Source organism: Stegodyphus dumicola, chromosome X1, assembly GCF_044657685.1.
Source record: "Stegodyphus dumicola isolate Sdum_Otavi_A_Nest chromosome X1, ASM4465768v1".
NCBI classification, from domain to species: Eukaryota; Metazoa; Arthropoda; class Arachnida; order Araneae; family Eresidae; genus Stegodyphus; species Stegodyphus dumicola.
In genome coordinates, this window is record NC_140780.1 from 250,055,108 (window position 1) to 250,066,912 (window position 11,805).

The window sequence follows — 11,805 nt, forward strand, 5'->3', positions numbered from 1 at the left end:
AAATTAATTAACTGGATTATTTTTTGGGTCCTATTTTTGAACACCTTGCATAATAGTTATTTAAATAAAGGTCATGGTGTAGACCGATCGTTCTCAGCATCTGAGCTCTCTTTATAAGAATCTGTAATGCAACCTGCAGCATCATCTGTCGGCGCAGTTTGTAACTAAATTTTTTAGGTTTCTCTATCAAATTCTTATGGTTTTTAGTAAACACCACTAGTTGTTTCATGGTTCTGTCTACTGCTGTTTCCGAGTTGTTTATTTTCGAAGTATGGGTTCCTTCGGGAAACACCCTGTAATAACGTAAATAAATTAAATCCTGCTGTAATAATTTTGTTTAGTAATTTGATACTGTGGAGTGTCAGATGTATACTAACAAGCCGAGAACCTGACTGAAGATGATTAACTAAGAAAGGTGGTTAATGAAAAAAGAATGACATTATAGGACTGAGAATAAAATGCAGTGTGATGATATAGCACATTTTTTATTTCTAGTTATTATGGTATTTTAAAACGTTACTTCTGGCTACTTGAAAGTTAAGTCATACTTAAAAGCTTTTTAAATTTTTTATAACAGATTGGAGCTCCTGCGTGCCATTTACCTGAGACAAGTGTTTCTGCCTATATCGTGCATTCTAGTTAAGCAGCTGTCGCTATTTAAATATTGTTAGGTTCAGAATCACAAAATCTACGTATAATGCAATGGGTAACTAGATAAAAACAATGCACAAGAACAAATAAATAGGCTAAAATATTTGCACAACTTTGCAGCAATATATTAATCTAAAAATAATCTTAAGTTATGTGTTTGATTTTGTTGATATTTTTGATACATAGTTTAAGTAAGTTAGTGGCATTCAGGTAATAGAATAATGCAGTTTGAATTATGTACAGAAATGAAGTAATTTTTAAACTAAATGCTGGATACTGTAGTTTCCTTTAACAGTACGTTTTTAAGCAAAATGTTAACATTTTCATAGAGTTTAAATTTTTAAAATCATTTCTGTAGTGTTAAACTTTATTTTTTAAACACCTCATACAGGGAATATTTTAAAGTGTATAAATGTTTGTGATTATCTATGCACAAGAGCAAATTAAAAATTGCAAGGAAATTTAACAGGTGTAGAACTTTTTTTGTGTATTGCAGTACTTGTGTGATATTTTTGTACATTTATCAAAATTATCAACTTTTGTAAAATATTAGATTATCATTAGTCACGCTTTTGAGACATGAAAAACACAATTTGAATTTTGTCAAACGGCCCAGTAGAACGGGAGACATAGAACTGCCCTCCTTTTTTCTTTTCTCGCAGTGTGTCCATATTCTATCCATGGCTATTCACAAGGTTAATTGTATATGGCTATATACCAGTACACGGAGACAGACAACAGAATTCAATATCAGTTGATACTTTTGAGTAAGAGTGATAAATCACAATGCATTATCCAACAGTTCATTTATATTATATACTGTATGTGAACAGGTACCATATTGTGACACTATAACGAAATTAATCTGAACCTTCTATTTAAAAAAATAATTAAATTGAGGTCCAGGGATTATATAAAACATTTTAAATATTATAATGCTTAATATCGCCTGCAAAGTTTCTTCATTAATTCTTATGCTGCACCTTTTTTTTTTTTTTTTTGGTTTGTTTTCTGTAGGTGCTTGGCCTGTTTTAATTGATGACTTTGTTGAGTGGGCTAAACCAATCGTAAGTGCTGGACGAAGTACGCAAGTATGATGCCAAGTGATGATTATCTAGTGTGTTCTTTGTAATGATACAGCTAAAGCTGTATGGTGCATCATCTTCAACTATGGTACCACATTTTGTTTGCTACAGCAAATTTGTATAATAAAAGCCACTGTAAATAGTACATCTTGTACATCCATTGTAGAAATAAAAGTTCTGCTGTCTGATTTCTAATGTTTTCAATATTGAATGCCTGAAGCTTATTTGTTTGAAAGGATTTAGAAGGCATTACTCATTGTACGCTTGTCAATTTTAAAATAACGTCTATTTTTGTTGAAAATAAAACATAGCAGTTTAAGAAAGCATTTGTGTTATAGATTGAAGGTTTTTTTTTTTTTTTTTTTTTTTTAAATTTGTTATCAGTTTCTTCTTTTGTGCATGCTGTATTCTTGTTTGTTGTCACATAAAAGGAATTTTAAATATTAGGTCTCAAGTAGTTAGTATTTTATTAGTTATTTTCATTAAATTCATCCTATCAATACAGAGTGTTAGACTTCTGTTACATGTATTTAGTGTATGTGTTATTAAAATATTTATGTTTAAAAAAATATATTTTTGTATAATGCAAAGACCTAAAAATTACACAACATACCATATAATTTTTTAATGAAGTCCGAGTTTTAAGTTATTATTTATTGAATAGTGATATTATAACTTTTAAATTATTTATTGAACAGTGATATGTAACTTTAGAAAAAAGGTTCTTTGTTTACAGTGGTGACATTCTGTGTTGCGATTTGTTTTTTGTGTATTAATGAAATGCTCACAGAGGAAAATATATTCTGAATCAAGGTTCTCAACCTTTTTAAACTTTTGCTTCTAGAACTGCATCTGGACTTTAGTTTTATTAATCAATTGCAGGTGCAGAGTAACTGCTAAATAATAAATAAAATCCATATAAATCATGTATGGTTGGTGCTTTGAAATATATGTAAAATAAATCACATTAAAATGTGTAAATTTTTGAAATGTTTAACTCGTACTTTTAAGTCTGAGAATTTTTTTTAAGTGCTAAAAAACTGGTTTCGAAATCATGGTTGCTCAGAATGTATTTTGCAGCATGAAAAATTTTAATTTCATTGTACTTTGTATTGAATTCATGAAAAGCATTCAGTTACTCTTGTTAATTTGATAGCTAGTTCATTATTGTTCCATTTGGTCAGGAAAGTTGAATTTCAGTGAGAACTTTTATAAATACCTTTTATTCATTGAAACAATCTACATGTTATTATTTACATCTTAAAGTGTGTGGATATTTCTCGCAGGATTAAAATCCACGAAAGTAATTCCTGAGTATACGAGTTTTTTAATAAATTAGTCATTTTTCCCCTAACAAATCTGACCTAAATTGTCTCAAAATGCAGATTTAACACTAAGGGAAGGTATTTCGTGTATCTGTAATAATAGTCATAAACTTCAATGTAATGACCCAAAAAAAGTCTTCAGTGTTTATACTTTTAGGTTGGAAATCATTTTAAGCGGTCTGATAATTTGTATCCAGGCTGATTTAAAATTCCAGCAAACATTAAAAATATTTGTATTTCACTGACTTTGCAGTTAATAAAACAGAAATAATAAAAACCCTACTTTTTTAAAGGAATTTTATTTTGCATATTTTTAGGAAGTATTAAAATTCATGTAGCATAACCCTAGTGTGCAGTGTATTAAGCATTTTAATAGGAGAAAAGCACAAGCATGCACACTACGGTAATCAATACATTTGCACAGTGCTTTGATATATGAGCCAAAAATAAGTCATGAAAGAAAAGAATAACGTTAATTATTGCATCTGGGTAAAATGTAGCTATAACAAATCCTAAAACAGAAATAATAAAAACCGTACTTTTTTAAAGGAATTTTATTTTGCATATTTTTATGAAGTATTTAAATTCATGTCCATCAGGCTGCACTTTTTCCATAAGCAAATGCAAAGTACCTCATAATGAACTGTGAAGGCAGCAGCCATCATTATTGAGTAGGGCCTAAATATAGGCTGAATTGTATCTACTGCAGAAGCAGCCTTTCCGTATAAATGACTTACATATGCTATAATGTAGCATCATTTCATGTTGCTGATAGTGTTAACCCTGTGTTCATTCATGTCTTTAGGCAGTTTCATAATTAAAAATCATAAGATTTCAGTTGAAATCTGTAGAAGCATTCGTATTAAAAATAATGGCTTATGACACGATTTTAGTTCAAAAAGTTGAGAGTAAGAAAAGCAAAAAGGAGGTGTTCCTGATTGTACATATTTGTCGACTTCTGGGACCACATAACCAAAAACCTTAAGGTTCTAGGTCGAGATCTGAATGGTCATTCATGCAGGAAATAACAGCTTACTGTTTGTTCACTTCTATTCAAAAGCTGAAACGGTACAAGTTTGTTACTAGAAAAGTAACATGGAATGATGCTTGTATCGTGCATGAATTTCATAAAAGTCTAATGCATGCCTTTCTTCCGAGATTAAAAAAAAGTGCTCTTTGGCAACTGGTTAGTGTAATGTTCACTTGCAACCGTATTAATTGAAAAGCAGAGACACATTTAAAAGCTCAACACTGTGTTGAGTGGAGTTCAAGCAAAAATATTTGTAGCATAACCCTAGTGTGCAGTGTATTAACCACTTAACAGATTCTTTTTTCCGTCATATTATGACAAAAAATAAGCATATTTTTTATAAACATTTTTATGAAGAAAGTCATTATATAAACCCAAATCAGCAGTCAGAACTATTACAAGTATTGAATTTATTGATTTATGCTAATTTTTATTTTCATCGTAAAAAGCACATATTTCCTTAAAGTTGGCTTTTTTCGAACAAGTAAGCGAACTGGAAAACACACTTTACAAAAATAGATGTCAGAATTTAAAATGTTTTATTGTTATTACATATCTGTTCGATTCCAAAGAAGAATTATTAATATCAAGAAAGAAGGATTATTAATATCAAGTTCATAAAAGTTCCAAATTTGCGTTAGATTATCTATACTTTCCGTTTCTTCATCACTAGAGAAGTCAGACAACAAATTGTCATTACTTCCAGAATCATTTAGTGAAATTTCAGATTCACTATCTGAGTCAATATCAGAGTTATATCTTCAGTTATAAGCTTCTCATTATCATTCATTTCTTCTTTTATTTTAGCTCCAAATTTAAAACAAATAGTATTCGCAGTAGCCGGAACACCGGAGCTAGTGAAAAGAAATTTCGCGCCTTTATTTGCGTAAAAGAATTCAGTAAAACCTAACCTTGAAACCAGTTGTTTTGCAATTCTAACTTTACTGGACTACTAGCGCCATCTGTTAGAAACATTACACACTAAACAAGCAAAAAATTCGGGCAAATCAGTGTATTAGACTAGAAAAAAGTTTTGCCCGAGCGCCGTAAGTGCCATTTACCCGTTCGGGCAAAACTGGGAAGTGGTTAAGCATTTTAATAGAAGAAAAGCACAAGCATGCACACTACAGTAATCAATACATTTGCACAGTGCTTTTATATATGAGCAAAAAATAAGTCATGAAAGAAAAGAATAATGTTAATCATTGCATCTGGGAAATTTAATGATTAAAATGTAGCTATAATAAATCCTTCCTTAGTGATTAATCCGTAATATGAAACTAACGTAGTGAAAATGAACGTTTTAATGTAATCAAAGATTTTGCCTGAAGGTTTTTAATTTTGTTCTTTACTGACTTGTGTCCAGACTTCTGCTGGTCTTATAGCTTTATAATAGGAAATGTTTCTTTCATTATCTCTTTTGGTCTTGGAATGGTTTTAAAATCAAAAGGTCTTAAAATGCTTTTAACTTCTTTTATTTTCCTTATTGGCACCCAAATGATCTTCATATGATGTTGGATCTGCTGTTTTCTCTGACTGCTATGAATGAACTAATTGAATGTTGTATCTGTCAGTCAGGACACATTTTTTTTTTTTAATCCAAGGCAGCGGTCCTCAACCTTTAATAATGTGTACCATCTAAACAAAAATTGAAAAACTTTAGGACCATCACTACATTTTACAATTATTTTTTAATTTCTCAATATAAATATTAAAAAAAAATTAATTTTGCCATTTGCATAACCTATTGGCTATTTGTATTAAATATGCACATGAAAAATATTAATTTAAAATTATCAAAATTTAAGTTATAATACTTTAATTCTAAAATTTAGTGTGAAATTTGGGTCTGTTTAAGAGAGAGCAGTTTTTATATCTGATCTTGTTTCGCTTAGTTTTTAACCGTAAATTAGGATCCAATTTTAATTTTGTTCTGTATTTATTTTTCAAATATAACATGGGAAAAAATGCTTGTTCATACAAATAGGTTGTGTAAAAAAGGCAATCAGTTTTTCAGTCTTTTCTTGCATATTCTCCCCTTTGCCGAATTTTGTTAACACTTTTTTTGAAGAAGTATGCAATATAGTTTTTTAGTTTCTTTATACTTCAGAAGATATACTATAGTGTATATATTAAAATCACCTATTACTACTACTAGTATATATCTTGCACTACCTGTAGTTATTACAGTCAAAAGTCGTTCATCCGGACTCGTCGGGACTTCGGCGAATCCGGATTATAGATCATCAGTTTAAATCTCGTAAGATGGCATGCAGAAATTATAAAATTAAAAATATGAAACCATAATTTATGAAATAAAGAACAATTATGATCTAAAGGGTATCAAAACTTACAAATAAAAAAGCTTAATATTTATTTGTTTACTTTATTAAACATTTCTTTCAATGTAAGTTGTTTAAGTTGCTTCGTTTTATGTGATAATACTTTCTCTTTAATTCTATAAACAGACATAATTTCTTGTTCAGTTGCAAAGTTCCACTGTTCAAGTCCCGTAATTGCTGTGCCAAGAATACCGACTAACTTGTCAATCGAAATTTTTTCGTTTTCATTAACCTCTCTGTCACCTTCTTCATGTCTTTATCAATTTTTTGCAGGAATTCCACTTTTTGTTTGATGGACATCGAAACATACTTTCGTTTTGTAGATCCTTTGGGAACTCCAGCATTGGAAATTCTATTTGACATAATCGAAAGTTCAAGTTTACTTTTATAAAATTGCTCTTACAGTCTGCAAAAAATAATAAGCCAATCCAATTCGAAGATTAAGGAACAATGCAATCATCAACATTAACTGAAATAGATAATTAGATAATTTTAGCTTATACCGTCCGATATACATAAAACGCGCATGCGAAAACGTATTCTGCGCACACGCATATGCGCAGTCGTAAAGGTCTTAAGCGCACGCGTAAACGCCTATGCACATGTGTCAACGCGGCGCATGCGCAGAAAGTTTTTAGCTTTGAGGTCCGGATTATGGGTGTCCAAATTAACGACTTTTGACTGTATTTGCATTTGTCTGCAATGATCATTGTGTACTAAATTGAGGTTTTTGCAAGTTCCCAAGTTAGACTTTACAGGATATAGTTCTGTGTATGCTGTGGCTGCAGTACTATCCTCACAAGTCAGTATATAATATCTTCAGGATTTCTATGGCCTAATTTTATATGCCAGTCATAAATGCATTTGGCATATGATTTGTACACATATCATGGTCATTTTCCATAAAAGCATATAAACCTTATCTGATGTTTCTGAAAGTTATTATATTGCCATTCTTAACAATATGATATTCAGTAACTAAAATTCACTTCATGTCCGTTATCGGTTAGCTTCTTTACAAATAGCAAATTTCCAGGTAGTTGTGGACTAAAAACATGTCTTTGATTGTAATTTGTATTTCATTATTTTGATTATTTTATACTTCAAGAATTAATTTCCTCCTTCTTGACTAAACGCTATGTTTCCTTTAGCCAAAGTTATTCACTCAGAAGTTGAGTTGTTTTCAGAATGAAAGAACAGGCGTTTATCATGTTTGTCAGCCTTCACTTTCTCAAAAGGTTGAGAATCTTTGACATAATCTGTATTTTAATTCCTGTTTTATTTATGCACACATCCATATAATTGCACATCAGTACTGAAAAGTTTGATTTAAATGTATTTTGAGAACATGCTTTGTAATATGTAATATACACAAATGTGTAAAATATTTCTTAACACTTTTGTACTTAAAAATTGTTGAATAACTCCTTTTCTATGACCGTAGAAGATATGTCATGCTTTTAATAAAAAGTATGCATGGAAATTTTTCTTGTAGTTTATAAAATTTACCTAATTGTTTTGTTTAACCTTCTATACTTTCTATGTTTTTTGACTGAAAATTTATAAAAACAATGCCATTGCTTGTCGTTGTAATTAGGCAAAATGCAATTAATTTGGTTTAACATATTTTTAAAGCTGTAGGTTCATATCTAATTTCATTTTGGTATGGGTTTAATTATGTATTAAAAGCAAGGTTTTTTTTATAATCATGTTAATTCAATAAAATATAAATACTCAAAGTTAATTAGCTTATAAATTTAAAATGTATATCCAGATTTAAAATGTATTTTAACTAACTTTGAAAAGTTATATGAATACTTAATTTTTTATGCATGTATTTATTCTGTATCTCTTTATACTGTTTGTGGTCTTAGTTCATGTTGCGTTAAAAGTAATGCAAGATTTAGACTGAAAATTTCAAGTGGTAGGAAAATACTCTTGTATAAATTTAATTATTAATGCGATATTAATCATTTTCTGTGACTTCTGACCATCTTTTAGGCTATTTTTCAATTCTCTTTTTGAAGTAGTCTTAATTTTGTGGTAAAACACTCTAATCCTGTCTTTGAAATAGTCTTTAAATTTTATGGTAAAATACTCTTATCCTCTTGAAATAATCTATTAATTTTATGGCAAAATACTCATTCATTACATTTTCTACAGTGAAAGCTTTTGACAACAAAGAAAAGGCTACAGTCACTTAGAGATAATAACTGGTTCGATCAACATCAGATATGAGTAAGAATTTATCATTAAGCTTTTGTTGAGTCACTTTTGCCACATGCAGTTTAATGTTATTCAGCTGAAGAAACTCCTGTCAGATTTGTTGTTGATCAGTGCAGATTGCTTGGTGTTTAAAGCCTGTTTTAACCTTACAGCAAATCATCAGATGTTACTTTTGGTAATTTTTTTATTTAGAGTTTATTTGCTCATTCTTTGTGCGGTATCATTACAACTGGCTGTGAAGTTACAGTCCATGATGTATCATTTTGTGGTTGAGCCCATTTTTGTTCATCAGAAGGGTATTGTATATGAACAAGGGTTTAAATATTTTTATCCTCCCTTTCCAAAAGAAGAGGAAAAAACCCTCCACAGAATGTTAAATTGTCTAACTGATGATAAGAGATGTGTGCGTTAATGAATTTTGTTACTTTTAGAAGATAGGCGAATCCTAAATGTTCTTGAAGCGGAATTTTGAAAGGCACAAACCTTTCAAAGAAAAAAAAAAAAAAAAAAAGCCTGTGTATATCTGAGGGAAGGGGAATTGTAATATCAAAAGATATTAAATACAACACAATTTGATCTTAAAAGTATACAGATGAAATTTAATAAATGAAATTCTTGAAATTTGATGTTCATTTTCTCAGTACAGTGTAACAAAAACATTTGAGTAACAGGGTTAATTATTTGATTTATGAATAGCAATTAACATTTATTACATTTTCCTAGAATCTCTTTTTGAAACGAAATCAGTATAGAGGAAAGAGGATTATTTTAAGAGTTAACAGTTAAACTCTAAACATGGAAAGCTGAATTCTATCCAGGAAATTAAAAGTGTATATGGGCATTTGGCTGCCACTTAAAACTGCAACATTTTGTTTTCACTTGAATGTTAGCAAACTAATCGATATTATGAAAATAATTCACAGATTTGACTTTTTTTACCTTCATGGGTTTGAAAATTGAATGTCCTAGTCTCTATTTTTTTTCAATCAGTACCTCCTAAAAGAAATCATATTTTAAAAACACATGCAGACAAAAATTTCTTTGGATGCAACTATGGCTTTTCTGTGAAATGATAGCCTCTCGTTTACACTGAACCATTTTTTAGCAGTATACAGTGAATTTTTTCTCATTTCTAGTCATGTGTTAGAAAACTTCATTTCATGAGAACAAAGAAGTGCAATTTGAGGCTTATTGCTGACAGTTTTCATCTGTATGTTCACGTGGTGCCCAGAAGCAGGATAAAACTTTTCTAAACATTTCAAATTCTTTGTTGCTGTTGATCATGCATAGTGAAGTCTGTTCTCTTTATTTACTGGTGATATGCAAATTTGGCAAACTCTCTTTATTTACTGGTGATATGCAAATTTGACAAACTCTCTTTATTTACTGGTGATATGCAAATTTGACTCTTCATTGCCCTCCACATCCCTTGGTAGCTCAGTTTTGTACTCGAGATTATAATTTCCACTTATGAACTTCTTAAACCACCCTTAAAATTGACATTTTTAATAGTACCTGGTTATAATGGGGAGGGATAGGGTTGGCTTTCCTTGTATTTCTGTCTAAGCGAAACTTATAAAGCATGATATGGAAAATGTGCAGCTAAACATATGATGTCATATACATTTGGAAAAAAAATTATTAAATGTTAATTCAATGAAGTTGGGGAAAAAGTAGATCATGATTCAAGATTATAATTATAAAAATTCTGAGTGTAGAATAACTTTAGTATACTTCTGTGCACTTGAATTTCGACCAGCCAAAATTTGCATTACTTTCTGATCAACTTGATATTATTCATAGTTTTATCTTAGATGTAAAGAGTATTTGGAAAATAAGATAACAAATAGTTATTTTGAAAGTTGCAAATGAGGTATTTTTTAAAATGAAATGGAAATTACTTTTACCATATTTATTTATTTCAACCTATTGTGATGATACATTAATACTTCTTTCTGGTTTGTCATATTTTAAAAGCTACTGTAAACCCTTACTATATGAAAACTAAAATTTGATCTCTCACATGTATTAAGTAAACTGACATTTGCAAAGTTCTGGTAATGAGGAACATTGTTCTTTCAAATCAGCAAATGCCTAGTAGTTTGTATATAGTTATACAGTCTGTTTTAAAGAGAAAAACTTTCAAAAATTTCTCTAGCTGTGAAATGAATGATGCAAAGAATCTATCACCAGAAATATAAAAGTTGTGCTGGGGGGAAGCCCGTGCAATTTTTATTGTATGGTTAAAAGATTAATATCAAAACTCAAATTTTGAATGTAGCCAGCTTTACATCAGCATTGAATTTTAAACAGCAGTATTAAAATACAAAGTTTTAATCAGAATGCACTCTCGACTTGTTCAAGGTTTGATAATCAATATTAGACTGATATGGTGTTTAGTCTTTTCTATGATAAGTGACTCTTCAATATAACCTCTTATTAATGAGAGTATAGTTTTCAGTAGTTTATGAAACTGTACATAAATATTGAGTCTATGTTTTATGTGTCATTATTGTAATTTGTTTCTAGTGTGAATTATTGAACTTCACTTTTGGTTGGAAAATGAACCGCTGTGTGTTGTATTACCAATATCAGTTTCAGTTGCCGTTGAACATTGTAAATTGGAGCAGTAATTAAAAAATATTTGCTGATGGTATTTTAATATGTGTTTTAATTGATTATACTGTAATTTTAAATACTATATACTCATCAAATTTAATGCAATGAAAAGGTGTAAAGGTTTTATAATCTAAATGGTCCAGTCCATACTCTATTTAATGACTAGAAATGTAACTAGTTTTTCAATTCAGTGATCCCCCCACCTGTGTATCAAATGAAAGCTTCAAGTAAAAAAAAAAAAAAAAATTCATTTAATATTTTATCTGGGTTTAGCAAGCTGTTGACAAAGTTGTCTAATTTTGAAATATTTTAAGTAATTTCCCTCTACAGAATTAACTAATGTAGTAGTCATCTTTAAGTTACATGCGAGTCCTATTCATATGGTAGGAATTTCCCTTGCTGAATTGGAATAAAATCCTTTTTTTTTCCCCATGCATTGTATATATGAACTACAGTTTTTGGAAATGTGAATAATTGAGTAATTTAAAATAAGCATGACAAATAATTAATCAGCTGATACTGAAACA

The 11,805-nt window shown here is 29.9% G+C and overlaps 1 protein-coding gene across 2 annotated transcripts in view; it reads left to right on the top strand.

Moving 5' to 3' along the window:
* The window catches only part of SCCRO (defective in cullin neddylation 1 domain containing SCCRO), a 72,376-nt gene extending 61,061 nt beyond the window's left edge, over positions 1 to 11,315 (top strand). For both annotated transcript variants that reach the window (XM_085807437.1, XM_035365603.2), the window contains one exon: positions 1,669 to 11,315. In XM_085807437.1, coding sequence (XP_085663563.1) covers positions 1,669 to 1,748 — 80 coding nt within the window. In that variant the 3' untranslated portion in view covers positions 1,749 to 11,315. The remainder of the gene's footprint in view (positions 1 to 1,668) is intronic.
* Positions 11,316 to 11,805: the final 490 nt, after the last annotated feature.